The sequence below is a fragment of the Lutjanus erythropterus genome, chromosome 24 (assembly GCF_056507025.1).
Source record: "Lutjanus erythropterus isolate fLutEry1 chromosome 24, fLutEry1.hap2, whole genome shotgun sequence".
Classification (NCBI taxonomy): domain Eukaryota; kingdom Metazoa; phylum Chordata; class Actinopteri; order Lutjaniformes; family Lutjanidae; genus Lutjanus; species Lutjanus erythropterus.
In genome coordinates, this window is record NC_139340.1 from 7,972,068 (window position 1) to 7,989,342 (window position 17,275).

Here is a 17,275-nt window from a genome sequence, read left to right on the forward strand (position 1 = left end):
AACTGCTGACCTAGATCTGTAACGCCTCTGTAATTTTATTTTACAAAATGCTTTAATCTTCATTGTTTTTAAAAACCCCCGAAGATCAAATTCACTGACAGGGATTCTCTGAAATCCTGATTTGTAGTACCAACATTAATTGGTTTGACTCCATCTGGACTGAGCTTTCCCACCCACTTTGTGCTACTGTACCTTCACACTTCACAGTTCACACTTCACTCTTAATCGCACATTTATTTTTACTTGACACTGCGAATGGGCACGAGTTGATTTTTGATTTCATTTCCTAAAAGGATTTTTCAGGGAAGTTTGTTCCAGGTAAAGTAGCCTGTCAGTATGTTTGTCTGCGCCCTCAGTTTAAAGTAAGAAATATAGGAGCAGATTAATCTGGTTATGTCATAATCAGGGTTAGCAGTGTACCACGTTGGATTTAGCCCTCCTTTGATGATTAAAAATTGGATAATGAATAGTGAAATTATCCAAGGCTGCTGATTGGCAGGGCAGAGTAAACAGAGCTTTAGCCCCCATGGCAAGAGCCAAGGTGACATGCCGTTCCCTTCTCCCTGTCTCCATTCACAAGTCTGTGACAGTGTACACAAAAGACCAAAAGGCCTTTAGGCAATCAGACATGGCTCCCAAATTGGAGCTAATTGCTTTTCAGCCACAGTGGCGTTGGGAAAATGGATCAAAATTTGGCATGATCATAAAGCATTTAAATTAGGAGGGAGGAATCCTACAAATAATGAATAGCAGCTTGTAACAGTTTGTCTACCAAACAGGTTTCATAACAGAGCGGCTCGGCGGAAGGCGCTCCGTGACAGATCAATGTGCAGAGCTTCCAGTTTAAGCTGAAAGCCTGTGAGACTGTAGCTCAGGTAACTCTCCCACCCTTTTGATTGATTTGTCCAAAGCTGCGCTGCCGCCAGTTATCTGTTTGACATCAAGGAGGCTCAACGAGGGGTGTTGGCATCTGAGCTGGAGCTGGCAAGAAACAAAAAAGTATCCGGAAGGAGTTGACAGCGTTGTTGTAGTTTAATAGTTTAAATGTCACAATACAGTTCAAGCTGCTGTACATTATTCATGCAAATAACACAGCAGCTTTCTGACTTTTATCAGGCTGCAACAAGAACCAGTGACACGCCCAATTATTAATACCACAGATTATAAGACGCTGGTGTGATCCCTAATTTACACACATTAAGTGAGACTACGTTTTGCTTTGTTGGAGATCTTAACTCAAATCTAAAAAAATCTATAACATATTTACTATGATGAATCTTAAAATGACCATGATGTGTCATCAGAGATTGTTGAAAAGTGAAGCTGAAGTATCCTCCTTTTAAGTATCTATTCAGAGCTGGAATAACTGTTTTAGTTTGCTTGTTTCATGTTAATTAAAGATCACATTTATGCCGAATGTTTGCCGAATGAGTAAGTGTCTGTTTATGAGTTTAAATAAGTCATTAATCATTTTTTTTTATCATGAGTAGATGTTAATAACAGTTAAATAGAGCAAAATGTTAATGGAGTCTGGCAGGCGGTGAGGCAGGCAGTCAGAGTCCGGAGTGTGTATTTTGTTTTCAGGATGATAGACTTAACTTTACATTGACAGACAATTAAAAGTTATGAACAGCTGATCAGCTTGCAGTGTAGGACTCATTGCTTGTCATTGTCAAAAGCATAATGTTGCGCTCGTCTTGCGCTCATGTAGGTTCAGAGTCCGTGCTGCCTGCAGACAACCAGCCTGCGCTTCAACTCTGGGGAGGAGGGTCCAGCTTGCTATTTGGACCACAGCACTCATTTTGAGCACTTGGATCTTACATATTTCAGCTTGAAGGAGCAATATGAAGCGGTTATGTGCGCAGAAATGTGCACAACACACAGGTGTTACCTATGAAACTAATTAAATGGGCCAACATGCACAACATCAGCAGCCTGACTGTGTTTGACCTGAGTGGAACTGAACAATAATTAGTATCATTGCTAACACCTGTGTTTACTCTACTGTTTTATGTCAAAGTTGCTGCTGTGAAAAAGGCCTGTTGTGAAAGAGTAACAAAGTTATTAGAATATTCATTTTTATTTTTAATTATAACAAATTATGACATTTAAAATGATGGGATAATTATGGATTGACCACTATCCCATAACAATTATCAACCACAAACAGTTTTATTAATTTCTCCGGCCTGTGAATGATATTATCCATGATGTTGTTGATATGATCAAGAACAGGCGGGAGATGAAACCGCCTTAAAGGGACAGTTCACCCAAAATCAAAAATACATATTTTTCCCCTGGCCTGTCTTGCTATTTATCCATCTTGATTTTTTTGGACAGAGGGCAAACATCTCTGCAACTGATAGCTCCAAAACTAAAATGGTCTAAAATTCACTCCAAGTATAGTTGAACATTTTTCCTGTACAGTCTGTAGGGTTTTTGCTAATTAACATATTTGGACAAATGCTGTTAAACTCAACCACTTATTGTAATTTTTCCTTACTTATAGCGTTTAACTGGCAGTATGTATTTACGCAGAAGACTATGTCTATATTGTCACATTTGATGTTAATTTTTATTGCAAAATAGACCTTAAATTTAATTAAAGTCTTGCATTTAACTTACTGATACTTGAAGACACACTGTGAAACTGCAGAGTCAGTTTCTATCTCCACCACACAGTATACTACAGAACTTCACCGAGACCGTGAATGAATGAATCATCTCTCCATCCGTCCTCCTTTCAGCCTCGGAGCCCAACCTGAAGCTACGCTCCAGGCTGAAGCAGAAGGTGAGCGAGCGGAGGAGCAGTCCGCTGCTGCGCCGTCGAGACAGCCCCATCACCACCGCCAAGAAACGCTCACTCGACATGGCAGGTGAGGGACGCGCGGACACACGGCTGTCTGCTGTTCAAAAAAAAAAACTTCTGTGTTTGCGCGTTTCCTTGTATGTATTTGATTTGTGTGCGTCTGTGATTCAGACTCTGCGTGTAGCAGCGCCCCCGGCTCAGGCCCAAGCTCCCCGAATAACAGCTCCAACAACATCCCCAATGAGAACGGCATCACTGTGTCAGTCTCCAACAACACCGAGGTAACACACACACACACACACACACACACACACACACACACACACTGTACAGCATGTAACTTCTCACTTCAGTGCAGCTGAGGTTTTCATATATATTTATTTACTTATTACTTAGTTATATTGAGCTGTCATTAATTTGCAGACATACATTTTTTACCCAATTTTTCCAGTTTATTCTTTACTTCTTAGTTTAATTCTACATTTAAAGGCAGTTTGTTAACTAGAGCAATCGATTAGCTCATCAGCTGTTAAAGTCATCAACAGTATTTTGATCACTGATTAATTGTTTTTAGTCATTTAAAAAAAATATTCACATTATGTGATTACAGCTTCTTAAAAGTGAACATTTTCTGGTTTCTTCACTTCATCTTTGGTTTGTGGACAAGATATCTGAGGATGTCACTTTGAGCTTTGGGAAACATTTTATGAAGCAAACAACTAATCGATTAATTGAAAAAATGATCAACAATGACGCAGCCGTTATTAACTAACATGCATACATTTTTGTACAATTTATACAGTTTACTCTTTAATTATTTGTTTAAAGCTATTTTAATAATTGATTAATCGTTCTGAGTAATATATCATTCTCAAATGTGAATATTTTCTGTTTTCTTTACTGAATATGTTTGAATTATGGACCAAGTACTGATCGACTGATTGAAAAAATGATCAACAGATTCATCGACAATGAAAGTAATCATTAGTTGCAGCTCTATCTATAACCCTTTAACCTGAAAACTGGGAGTTTCTCCTTATAAATAGTTTCAGGTTTTTTTTGTCTTTGCCTGGTGATAAAAATTTTTTAGCTGATACATTTCTCCACTGGAGAAAATAAAGCATTTGGAAACATTAAATATTGTCATTTTTAGCAGAAAACATCCACTACATTTAAGGCTGATGGCACAAAACCAGCTGAGTTATTGACAGCCTGAAAAAATATACTTTGCAGCATTTGCACATAATCTAAATGAACCTAAATTTTAAAGAAACTAAGCAGCCTTTTTCTGTCAGACTAGTGCTGCTGTTTTGTGTGGGTGTTGTGCTACAGGTGCTTGTTATTAGCCTTTAAACTGAGCAGCCTATAGCGTGTAGAAAGACTGTGAGTGAGGGATGCTCAGATGAAGGGTCTGCAGAGGAGGAAGACAGCCGAGGAGCTGGCAAGATGCTATTTGTGGCAGCCATTAGGGCCACTCAGGCGGTGTGGAGGAGGCTTGTGTCCGTGACGATTCCATATCACCAGTAGGGTGCAAACGTAGCTCTTTCCCCATGTGTGGACATCGACTGTACTGCTGCAGCGTTTCTATTTTTTTCATGATGCAAACACAGATAAATCATTTAAATGTGCTTCCCAGGCGTCTCTGGCCCAGAGGCTGTGCAGCGGTGCTGAGCGGGGCTCCGTTAACCAGCTGTCCCTCTACACTTCGCCATCCTTACCCAACATCACCCTGGGGCTGCCCGCCACTGCCACGGCCACTGCTGCTTCCAACGTGAGGAGGAAGACTGTTTATCTGTGAATTAGCTCATCAGGAGTTTACCGTCTGCCTGCCCTCACCTCATCCCCCGCTCTCATCTCTTCTCCAGGTGACGTCGGCGCAACAGGACGGAGGTCTGCAGCCGGCCCTCTCTCTCAGCCCGCCCTTCCTCTCCGGTGGCCACTTGACCCCCTACCTAGCCGAGGCGGGAGCGGGAACAGGTGGACATGGCGCGCACAGTCCACTGCTTCAACACATGGTGCTCATGGAGCAGAGCCCGGCGCAGAGCCCCCTGGTGACAGGTAGGAGAACTGATGAACTGGCATTAGTGGTGATTAAAGGTGATAAAAGAAGCAATGGTGGCTCCGTTAGTGGTGAAACTGATGCTAATGATCATAAGAAAATTAACAAATACAACTCTGAAGTTGAAGTATTACTCAGCTTTGAGCCTGTGGCGACACAAAAGGCAGAGATGTGTGTCCGTGGTACACTGTGTGCCCCCTCACACTGACAGACGTCCATTCATTTGCTCAAACTAATGAGCTCCTTTCATATGTCAGCATGTGCTATGAGAGTGTGACATGGTCGCATTGTGCACCCTTTCCCATCAGCTCATTCATTGACTACCATTTTGCTGCTATTTTGAGCGGGTGCACTAGCAGTGAATGGGCGATGACGCACGCACAGACGCATGTGTGTGTGTATCCACGCACAAGAAGACGTACAGACGAGGACGTGTTCACGCCCACACACAGCCCGGCAGCGCACAGAGAAGCGCAGCCCCCAGATCAGACAAGAGACAGACATGTTTTTAACCATATCTGACCACCGTGTGACGGCTGAGCACCCTGACAAATAACAGTTAGAACTAGAACCATGAAGGGTTCTTCAGCTTGTCCCCATAAGAGAACACTTTCAGGGGGTTCTAACTAGTATCCATCTGTGAAAAGTTCCATCCAGAACCCCCATGGTTGTACAGAGAACCCTTCTATGGCATAAAGTAAAGAACACACCCAGGCTGTTCTACCTATAGATCCTTTTATATTCTCAAGGTTTCATCTAAGCACACCAAGAACCCATTTATATTTCAAGATATTCATCTAGAACCCACACAGGGGGATCCTCATATACATTTAGAAAGGGTTTCACTTATAATCCGAGGGTTATAGGATAAAAAACAGACCTTGAATTCTTCCGAAGCAAATGGTTCTGGGTAGAACTGTTCAAGAAGAACCCTTTTGGAACCCTCATTTCTAAGAATGTGCCTCAGAAGCAATTTGAAACGCTCCGCGAGTCATTTTCCGTGATATCTTCGCAGTAATCGGGCCCCTCAGATCATTTCCCGGCTCGTTCCCGTCTGTTTTTCTTACTTCCCTCGCCCTGCTGATGATACACTGTAAATGGACGAAGCTGTTCACTTTGCTCGGCTCGTATCGTCACAATAGAGGGATGGCAGTATGGCAGCACAGATGGTCGTTTTTATTTGGTTCACAAATACATCTGCTGACTAATCTTAGGTCCAACACCAGTAATAGTGAAATCAGGAATCATATTCGTCTTGTGTTGTGAATTTAGCTTGAATGCAGCTCACAATAAAAGGTCGGGGTTGTTTTCAGTGACCACTCCTTGTGGTCTGATGAGGTTTAAGTCATTGTAATCAGCTGCCTCACGGTTTTTCCACATGAACAATACAAACCTCTCCTCGACTGGGTGACCACATAATAATTCACTAAATGATCACTTAGTTTGCTTCCAGTTTTCAATCTGGAAAAACATGGTGGCTGTTCTGGTAGCCACCGAAATATTCCCTGCAGACACAGACCCATGCATCATTATGACACTCAGTCTAAATACTTCATGAGGGTCTGGTTTTTTGGAGTGGCAGACAGTCAAGTCATCATCAAAATGCTTTCCGTCAAACACTGTAGCTTTCAGTAGATGACTGAAAGTGTTGTGCATCACCGAGATACTCTGCCAGATTTAAACCAAGAACCTTAACCAAAGTTAATTAATGTTAATTAATGTTTTGACAGGAAATTTTGATCATCGTCTTACTAAAATGACATTTAGTTGTAGTCATATTTTAGTCAGCTGAATTGTTTTAGCTTAATTGACTGAACATTAGTATTATTTAATTTTTTCTTGAGAAACTCATTATATACAATACAACAATATATAAAATGTCTTATTAACATTAAGTGTAGTACATTCCTGCTCATTTCTCCCATTATAACAATAAGTTTGCAATATTTTTTTTAAACATGCTCTTCTTTTAGTTCAGTTTCATATCTTTGCCGCATAATTTCTGATCAAAAATGATCAGCTCTGGGTCATTCACTTCTCCAGTCTTGCAGCTTGTATTTCAAGTTAAGTGAAAACACAGCAGCTCAGGTTAGCTGATAAAATTAGCTTGAAAAGTAGAAACATTTAAGTCTATTTACTTGGCGTGAATTTGGGGATGATTACAAATGTGGTTCCAGTTTGGTGCGTTTTTACCGGTGACTCACAAACTGTTTACAAATCTGTGCTGTCGAAGTTTCACCTCCTCCTGTTTGTGTCCAAGGCGTCAGCGGCCTGTCCATGTCGCCGGCAGCGTCCATGGCCAAGCTGCAGCGGCAGCACCGGCCCCTGGGACGGACCCAGTCGGCCCCTCTGCCCCAGGGGAGCGCGGCGCAGGCTCACGCCCAGGCCCTGGCCCTGCAGCAGCTGGTGGTCCAGCAGCAGCACCAGCAGTTCCTGGAGAAGCACAAGCAGCAGTTCCAGCAGCAGCAGCTCCACCTCAACAAGGTGAGGGGGAAGATAGATAGATAGATAGATAGAGTTTTGTTTTTTACTTCTTTCAGTCAGGATTGCACCAACAAGGATTTTTACCCCTGATTAATTCTTGACTTAACTTTAAATTGTGTTGCACCAAACTTTAAAAATATATTAGAGTACGCTAACTAGGCTTATTAAACTTTTATCTTGCTAACAAATTTAATAAAATTGTGGAACAGAGCTCTGCAGTCTTAAATCTTGATTTACTCATTTTACACCTACTTTTGCTAAACTCTAACATTAAATTAAAGATTAAATGAATCTTAGTTGGTACCATGTTATACGCAGTTTCCTCGCTGTACTGATGGAGGCAGGTGATGGCAGTTGTCGCAGATCTGACATCACATTTAAATAAACTGATAATTAATTAGGGCTATAACACAGCGTGGGCCAGAAGCAGCACAGGAGCTGTAGTGTAGTTGTTTGTGTAGGTGGCAGCAGTAACACAGCCAATAATGTGTGAGCTGTGGATGTGTGTGAAGTCCTTGATTTTGTTCTCTTTCTCTCTCTGTAGTATTTTTGTTTGTGAGTAGGTGGAGTCAGGTATGGGTTAACATGTATAGCAGAGTGTGAGAGTGTGTGTGTGCACGCGTGTGTGTGTGCGTGTGTGTGTTCATGTTTGCATCCACGTCTCTGTGACTGTGGCCGAGACAGTTGCCACGGACTGCGAGGTAACTGTGCACTGCCATGGCAACAGAGCGGAAGCCTCGGCCTTATATGGTCAGGGAGGAAGCGAGCAGCCTTTACCTATTCAAGCAGAATACTAGCTGGAGGAGAGGTGGGTGGATGAAACAAGGGATTTCCTCTCCTCCTCCTCCTCCTCCTCCTCCTCCTCCTCCTCCTACACCTCCTCCTCCTCTGCCTCCCCCTGCTCTGCTCTGCTCTCTCTCGCTCCCTCCATATGTTTCACAGCTCTCCAGTGGCAGCTTTTCACACAAACATCTCTATAACAGCCTCTGGCTCGCCAAGGAGTTTTGTCAGGACAGAAATGAAAATCTCCACTTCAAACATGTTTTATTCTAATAAATTAATCAGAATGCAGGAGGGCGAAGCGCTGATTTTTATTCTTAATTCTATAGTGCGGAGTGGTGCCAGTTGGGTCAATTAATTGTTTTCTTGATTGACAGAAAATAATTTAAAATGATTTGCTGTTCTTTTATGTTTATGTCATAAACAACATCTGCATCTAACTTGCAAAATTACTGAAACTGTTAATCAATTATCAAAATAGTTTTTTATTTCGATCAACTTATCCATTTATCAACTAATCGTTTTAGAAGAATTTAGAAGAAGTCAGAATTGTGAGAGTTGTAATGCGTTTTTTATAGTTTTCTTGCATTATATAGACAAAAAAATGAATTTAATGGAGACTTTGTCAGACTTATTACTTAGTTACTAGGTAATACTCAGATTAATGAATGAATGTATTATTTAAAGCAACTATTTTGAATATTGGTTAATCATTCAGTCATTTTTCAAGCAACAATACCAAAAACGTACTGGTTCCAGCTGCTTTTCTTTGCTATGTTTGATAATTGCAAAAGAGTTTGAGTGTTTGATCCATATCTCTAATTTAAGTGTGACAAAAGAGGTTTCTGGGAAAGTGGAGCACAGAGGAGGGGCTGGCCGTGGGGTCGAGGGAGGAGTGGGTGAAAAATGGGGGTAAAGAGAAGTGTGTTTGGACTCAAAGAGGACGAGAACAGTAGAGGAGGAGGGGGTGGGGGGAGGTGGGTGTTGAACAAGAGCTGTTGAATGCTCTGACGTCAATGCTGTGTCAGCTCTGTGCCAGGGGACCCAGAGGCTTACAGCTCTGGGACACACACTCATAACACACACACATGCACACACATACCTGTAGCTGCAGCCCTGAGACCTCCAGCTATCACCTCATCTTTCTCCCCGTTCTCTTAAACACTCACACAGTGGAGGTGAGTCCTCCGCGCCCTTGAACGGCACTTTTGAATGGTTCATGTCAGTGAGAGTGAATGAACAGACGACTGAATCACTACCCGGTGAACAGCAGGCCCCAGAATGAGTCGATGAAAAGCTGCACGACGGGGAGCGTGGAATGTCTCTGTTCGACGAGGCACGTTTTGCCCCGGAGTACAGTCGGCAGAGCGGCCACTCACATTCAATTAGAACGGATCGGTTTGAAATGAGCAAGACACCAATCTGACTGAGTAATCCAAATTAAGCTTGTTAAAAGAAGAATGCTACAGAGAAAGGAGTGATTTGCCAGGAATTTGATTCAGAGGCGAGCGTGCCCGTTTGTCTGAATTGCAGCCTCACACGTTGGAGGGGGATTTGTAACATCCTGCTGTTTTATTGTGAAATAAAGTTCACATCGCAGCATCAACAACCCCCCCCCTCCTTTATTTGTTTCCCCACAGATGATGGCCAAGCCCAGCGAGTCCCCCGTTGGCCGTCAGCACCAGAGCCACCCGGAGGAGACGGAGGAGGAGCTGCGGGAGCACCAGGACGGAGGGGCCCTGCCGCCGGGGGTCACCATCAAGCAGGAGCCGCCTGACCCGCAGGAGCTGCAGGAGGAAGCGCTGCAGCAGCACCGTGAGCGGGAGAGGCAGGCGGAGCAGGAGCTGCTCTTCAGACAGGTAGAGGACGAGAAAACAAAAGTGAGACGTGTGCCCGAGAACACAGCTGTGTAGGCTGAGAGAATCAATAGGAAGATTCAGAGAACTGATCTAACTCGACTTGGCACTAACGTGTTGTAGGTGTTCCTGGGGAAGTCCTGGAGAGGTGAAAACTCAAAAAAAAACAACAACTCAGAATTGTATTTTGGGCTGTGAAAATGTTGCTCTTTGTCATATGGCATCTCTGTAATTAAACGCTGAGGAAAAATCGAGGCAGCATCATTTGTTTTGGCTGCCATCTTTTGGCCGTAAGTTGCACTTGCAGTGTAGAAAATGTTGGAGTAGTTTTTCTACCCTTCAGTCACATGATACAGTGGTTCTCAAACTGTATCCTTTTCTATCATTAAGTTTGTGCAAAATGAGCAATTTGGAGGAATTTGGAGCAAGTTAATTCATGTGATACTGCATCAAAGATTTTGTTTTCCTGTTTTTATTAACATTTTTTATACATATCTCTGTCTGTATCATGTTTTTTTTTATTTTTAACAGTCGTACATACTTCTATGCTGTCACAAATCTCAAAATCCCTAATATGTTTCCGTTCCGACTGTGGGATTCATCTTCTGCGTTTGTGTTTCCTCTGTGCGTGTGAGCAGCAGGCCCTGTTGTTGGAGCAGCAGCGGATCCATCAGCTCAGAAACTATCAGGCCTCCATGGAGGCCGCCGGCTTGTCAATCTCCTTCCCGGGACACCGCCCCCTGTCCAGGGCCCAGTCGTCTCCAGCCTCAGCGTCCTCCTTCCCGATCAGCGTCCCGGCGTCTGATCCTCCCGCCAAACCTCGCTTCACCACAGGTCAGCATCATGAACCTCGTCGGCTGTAGCGACTTTTTGTGCGTTGCAGTTTATCTATTTTATTTATTATTTCCACTACTGTAGCCTGTGTCTGATCTGCCCCGAGCATTCATTGGAGAAGTTTTTGGCTTTGAATTCACTTTCTTCTTAAAGCACTGGGGAGTGAAAATAGAAATTTCCATCCAGAAACCGGGTGAATTCACCAAAGGATGGTGGTAATCTGGTAGCAGGAATAATAATAATCGAGCTAGTCGAGCTAATCTTGCCAAAACCTTTTCTCACCCACTTTGTCTTCCTCTCAGACATCTGACTCTTTACACAAAGATAAAAATGACAAAGGGAGCTGAGCAGAAGTGAAGAAAGAATGAAGCTCCTACCAGCAGTAGACTTTTGTATCTGTATCGAAGCGTTATCACCGTGACGGTGCCACCTACTGTGGCAGTTTTTCTCTTCCTGCACCATAGTTGAAGATATTTTTATAACAGTTTGGCCTACTTTACTCCCACTCAGCTCCAAACTGCATAGAAAATTTAGGAAAAGGAGCATCAGGCTGTAAAGTTTCACATCTTCAAAGAGGTTTCAGTCACTGTTTCATACTGATGTGGATTCAGAAACAAGATCAAGCAATGGGCACCTCCCAGTATTTATACTTAAATGCTACTAATACATATAATTATCTCAAAAGAGAATCCAAATAACAATCGGCATTGATGTTAATCATTAAAAGAATGCAGGACATAAACCACCTTAACCATTATTTTCAGTTTTCAGTTAGTTAATCTGTTGGTTGTTTTCCTTGTAAATTTGTTCATTTTCTGGTCTAAAAATAGTGAAAAATGTCTATCATGAGCCCAAAACCCATAGAGCTACAATTTACAGGAACATAAAACAAAGAAAAGTGGAATATTCCCAAAATTTGAGAAGCTGGAATTGGCATTTTTGCAAGAGAAAATAATAATAATTAATAATAGTAGTTTTATTTATATGGCAAGCTTAAGCAAGAAGAGCTTTCCAGATTAAAAGATTTAAAGAACAAAATATTAAAAATCAGAAACCCACGCAAGCCCCCCTGTAAAAATAGAAAAATTGGAACATTAGAGCACATAATCAAGCAGCACTGAGCCCAAACACAGTGAAAGAAATAAGTACATATATCAAGCTCAGGAAAAGCATGTAAAACTAAAGCAAAGGAGAACCACATAACGTTTAAAACATATTTAAAACAGATAAAAGTGCAAAATGTATGGAAGTGCAATTCAGAATACTAAGATAATGATAGAAAAACAAGCACTACTGAAATAGAGAGAGACATTAATGGTAAAATAAAGTACAATAAAGTAGTAATATAAAGAAAAACCTGATGGAAATGACAAATAATCATTATAAAAACGTTTGAACCGTCATTAAATAGTTAATACGTGTGTGTGTTTGTGTGTCTCCTCAGGCCTAGTGTACGACTCTCTCATGCAGAAGCATCAGTGTATGTGTGGAAACACCAACAGTCACCCCGAACACGCCGGCCGGATTCAGAGCATCTGGTCTCGGCTGCAGGAAACCGGACTCAGAGCGCAGTGTGAGGTGTGTTGCAGGAGTAAAAACACTCCACTGTGAACATTACGCAAAAGTTGTAAAACTGCATATGAGAGTTGTATCCCTCTGTGTGTGTGTGTGTGTGTGTAGTGTATCCGTGGGAGGAAGGCCACGTTGGAAGAGCTGCAGACGGTTCACTCTGAAGCCCACGTCCTGCTGTATGGAACCAACCCTCTCCGACAGAAACTTGATTGTAAGCTCACACACACACACACACACACACACAGCATTAGGATTACTCAACTGCTAATATCCAGCCATATTTTAATGTTTATTTCCTGATCACCAGGTTCAATCACACCCATGTTTGTACGGCTACCGTGTGGAGGAGTGGGGGTGAGTCACATTCACATTCTTACAGGGAATTAAAACATTTCACATGCAATTGCATCTCTGAAATGATGGAATCTATCTAATACTGATAAAATATTTAAAAAGATCATGCACAAAAATATTATGATGTATAACACAGTGCATCGGCACGTCCCACACTGGTGTCTCAGTGTTTGGGACAAACGCTTTACGTGCAACTGGTTTTACATTTACAACTGCAAATAAAATCAAATAATTTGATAAGTTAATGGTGGGCCAAAAAAAAAACTGTAACCTTTGAATCTGTGACTTAATTCTTTCACTATCCTTCCGCGTCGTGGCTTTGATTCAGGTGTGAGAACCGTTTTGGTGTTTTGTGTTTCCAGGTGGACAGCGACACCATCTGGAACGAGGTCCACTCCTCCAGCGCGGCTCGTCTCGCTGTCGGTTCGGTGGTGGAGCTCGTTTTCAAAGTGGCGACTCGAGAGCTCAAGGTAACCACGAACACAAAAAAAAAATATGACCCTGATCAATCTGAGAAGGACATGTGAAATCATTTCCCCAAGATTTATTGTGTACTTTTTATTATCCATTAATCTGTCGAGCACAGTATCAGCTTATTTGAATGAATGAATTAATCATTTGCTGCAGAAAATATCATATCATAAGGCATTTTCTAATTGTCTTACTCACTTATAACCACATACTGCTGCTCACTGCAGCTGACTTTTTATTGCTTTGTCAGATTTAATGCCCCAGTGATGCTGTAGCTGTAACAGTTAGCACTAAAAGGTCTTTATGTCAGATTGTTTCCCATTCAGAAGCTCCATTTCTAATCATTACAGGCTTCCCTCTTAATTTTCTGAGTGTGTATGGGGGTGAATTACAGTTTTTTAGCAGTGGTTCACCGCTACTTACTAAACAGAGAGGAAACGCTGAGTGGGGATCAGCGCCGCAGTGGCTAACAGACTCCTGTCGCTCTTGTCTGTCTCTCCAGAATGGTTTCGCTGTGGTCCGCCCTCCTGGACACCACGCAGAAGAAAGCACTCCCATGTAAGGCCACAGCCGTCACCGCACTCAGATGGAGACACTTAATCTATGCATATACAAATACCAGCGTCGGAACAGGCTCGTCTAGGACACAAATTACATAAACCGTCGAGTTTATTTGCACATAAAGTTCTGAGTGCCTTTATTCTGCCAGCTGTTTAAAGACTGCTTTATTTATGTTTCATATCCTCCTCACGACGCGCTTGAAGACATAAAAATAAACTATAAAAACATGAAAATGGCGCTGAATTTCATAAGCAGCGGGACGACTCAGCCCTCCGTCTCTCTGCTGCTCTTTCAGGGGTTTCTGTTACTTCAACTCTGTGGCCATCGCAGCCAAACTGCTGCAGCAGCGACTCAACGTCAACAAGATCCTCATCGTCGACTGGGTCAGTGACTCTCCGCTTGCATATATAGTGCTGTATATGTTTTCAAAGGCACACAGCGTGGTGATTACATCATGTCTCTACCGTCCAACCACAGGACGTTCACCATGGCAACGGCACCCAGCAAGCATTCTACGATGACCCCAATGTCCTCTACCTGTCTATTCATCGCTATGACGACGGCAACTTCTTCCCCGGCAGCGGAGCACCTGACGAGGTGAGCGTGTGTTTGCGTGTGTTTGCTGTCCCCAGACATGACCACAGCATTCCCAGTGCATTGTGGGAAATATTTTGCAACACAATTCAGTTTTCATAGATGACAGAATTTCACAATTTCAGTCTGTAAAATGTCAGAATACAGTTAAAAAAGGCCAACAGTCCAAAGAGCCATACGGAATAGCTGGAAGTTTCAAAGCTTCGTTCATAACCATGAAATTGAAATTCAAAAATGTTTCGCATGTATATTCATTCTCTTAAACTCGATATTTCCTGTGGTGGCTGCGCAGGATTGATTCTGACTCGTGTGATCCAAACATTTCCAATAACTAAAAGCCATAATTTATTGAAAAAAGATCGATGTAGTTCACAGCATGTTTTTATGCAGTTAAATATTCTGCTTCAATCCATAACCTTTCAAAACATTTTCAGTGCCGCCTCAAAACTGCACTCCCACACAAAAAATAAGAGAAGTCTAGCAGCAACGTAATAACATCATAAATGACAATTTTTCTTTTTTTATTAATACAATATGTTTTATTGTCATGAGTGTATGATTATATTGCTGCAGGGAGTAATAATAATGACTGATGAGTTGTATTCGTCAAAGAATTTAATTTAATAAACAAGATTAACTCTTAATTTGATGAATCGTTTTATTCAAATTGAGGATTTTGTTTGAGGATTTTTAGTGCGATGGCATCTGATGCTTTCTTTTGAAAACTTAAATAGGAGCTTTGAATTAAAAAAGAAAGATTCAATACTGCCTGATTTAAATGCATTAAATGCTAATCCTTCCAGTGATATAAACCATCTGCATATCTCTAGCAGATTTCACAAGTGTTTGAAACTTACAAAAAACTAATAAAACTAACAAATGAAAAATAAAGTTGGAGGTGGAGCGATAGAGTGATAATAAAAAACAAACTAAACAGCTAACAGCCAGAGGACTTTATATCAATTTGTTGTTCTTTGTCGTGTTTGTATGAATATGAGTCACACATGTGTTTGTCTCTGCAGGTGGGCAGTGGGCCCGGAGTCGGGTTCAACGTCAACGTTGCCTTCACCGGAGGCCTCGATCCACCCATGGGAGACGCAGAGTACCTCGCTGCCTTCAGGTACCACAGAGCAGATCACATGAAGACGAAGCAGCTTCGCTGCAGATGACAAAATAGAGCCTGAGAGTGAAGCTCTAGTCCTCATTGTAATTCCAGTACTTTGAGACTCAATATGGATTTTTAACATTATGCAGGTGTGGAGGAACTGAAAAAAAACCAGCTAAATAAATTAAATGTCCAAGTGTTGAAAGGTCTTACATGAAGGTGAAGAATATTTACCTCCTTTTTACCAGATAATACACTGCGTTTTTAATTGTTTATTTAATTAAAGAAGTCTTTTTTTATTGTTTTAATTGGTCAGATGTTTTCACTCAAAAAGATTTTTAATTTATGAGCTCATGAGGCAGATAATAGCAGCAAATGTTTGGTCATGTTTGGCGTTTTTGCTTGAAAAGTGAAAGAAAAGACTGAGGATTGAATGTTTGCGGGTTGATAAAATGAATAATTTCATTTCATTTGTGCTGTTTGATTATCTTCTCCATTCACATTGAAATCTTGGCTGTGTGATCTGTATAATCTTTACACTCCACCCTCCGTCCCTCAGGTCAGTGGTGATGCCCATTGCCAATGAGTTTGCTCCAGACATTGTGCTCGTGTCCTCCGGCTTTGACGCCGTGGAGGGACACCCTCCACCGCTGGGCGGCTACACTCTGACATCCAAGTGTGAGTATGAGATTGTGTGAAGCGTGTTTCTTATCTCGCGCTGCAGCAGTCGACACACAAAACTCAAAGTTGGGTCCTGAGAAAAGTTGAAAATTGTTTCTGTAGGTGACAGGCTGCTAAAATGTTAATTAAATTCATACTGCGGATTCATTTACATTAATTCACGTCCTCTGCTCAGGTTTTGGCTATCTGACCAGGCAGCTGATGACCCTCGCTGGAGGGCGGGTGGTCCTGGCTCTGGAGGGGGGTCACGACCTCACTGCCATCTGTGACGCCTCTGAGGCCTGCGTGGCCGCCCTGCTCGGCCAGGAGGTAAGGAGGTCGCTCTGACAACACGCTGGATCTGAATCCTAATTAATGTCCCCTCTGAGGAAAGATGAGCGGGACAAAGTGTGACGTGTCTGTCTGACTGTCAGCCAGGTGTTTCACAACTATTATCTAACTATTTTCCCGTGCTTTTGTGTCTTTTGTGCAGCTCAAAATGTACAGGAAGAGAAAGATAAAAATAGAAAAGAAGGAGTTGTGTTCAGGAAATGGTTTAGCTGTGTCATGATAAAAGAGCTAGGTAATGTTTGTTCGCCGTTTTACAGCTGCTCGACTTGACCGAAGGTTAAAGTTAAAAGGCACACCTTCAAGTGGGTAGCCCTGTTATAATGTGCCAAGTCAAACCGAGTGAGGCCAAGCCAGCAAACATGTATGAAAACGGGATACAAGTGTCTAAAGGAGACACCCGTTTTTGAAATTGGTCCAATACTGAGGGAGAACGCTTCAGCCAGCAGAAACCAAACTGATCCCCCCAGGCAACTTCACGCCGTCGAAAAACGCCACTAAAAGTGCTTGTTTTTGTCACTGACAGGCTCAGATTTAGACCTTTTTAAAGAGTAAAATATGTTTTGTTCAACAAGAAACAGCTGTTTTATTGCTCTCCCTCTCCAGAAGCAATAATTTTATTATCAGGATATTCAAAAACTAAATAACAAAACACCTTGGCTCTTCTTTCCAACAATCGGCAGCTCTGTTTTGGTTGAAGTAAACCTTTAATTCACAGAAGTGGATGTAGAAATATCACTGAGAAAGCAGCGACAGGGAGGTCAGATTCTCAAGAAACAAAATAAAAC

At 42.1% G+C, this 17,275-nt stretch overlaps 1 protein-coding gene across 9 annotated transcripts in view; it reads left to right on the plus strand.

Annotated features, from left to right (window-relative positions):
• Positions 1 to 17,275, plus strand: part of LOC146304636 (histone deacetylase 4-like) — a 73,122-nt gene that overhangs the window by 51,342 nt on the left and 4,505 nt on the right. For all 9 annotated transcript variants that reach the window (XM_084713344.1, XM_084713343.1, XM_084713345.1 and 6 more), the window contains 17 exons: positions 2,748 to 2,876; positions 2,981 to 3,090; positions 4,446 to 4,580; positions 4,675 to 4,867; positions 7,129 to 7,352; positions 9,773 to 9,991; positions 10,627 to 10,822; positions 12,267 to 12,400; positions 12,503 to 12,605; positions 12,702 to 12,748; positions 13,111 to 13,218; positions 13,722 to 13,777; positions 14,076 to 14,163; positions 14,258 to 14,377; positions 15,397 to 15,494; positions 16,039 to 16,157; positions 16,336 to 16,469. In XM_084713344.1, coding sequence (XP_084569470.1) covers positions 2,748 to 2,876; positions 2,981 to 3,090; positions 4,446 to 4,580; positions 4,675 to 4,867; positions 7,129 to 7,352; positions 9,773 to 9,991; positions 10,627 to 10,822; positions 12,267 to 12,400; positions 12,503 to 12,605; positions 12,702 to 12,748; positions 13,111 to 13,218; positions 13,722 to 13,777; positions 14,076 to 14,163; positions 14,258 to 14,377; positions 15,397 to 15,494; positions 16,039 to 16,157; positions 16,336 to 16,469 — 2,213 coding nt within the window. The remainder of the gene's footprint in view (positions 1 to 2,747; positions 2,877 to 2,980; positions 3,091 to 4,445; positions 4,581 to 4,674; positions 4,868 to 7,128; positions 7,353 to 9,772; positions 9,992 to 10,626; positions 10,823 to 12,266; positions 12,401 to 12,502; positions 12,606 to 12,701; positions 12,749 to 13,110; positions 13,219 to 13,721; positions 13,778 to 14,075; positions 14,164 to 14,257; positions 14,378 to 15,396; positions 15,495 to 16,038; positions 16,158 to 16,335; positions 16,470 to 17,275) is intronic.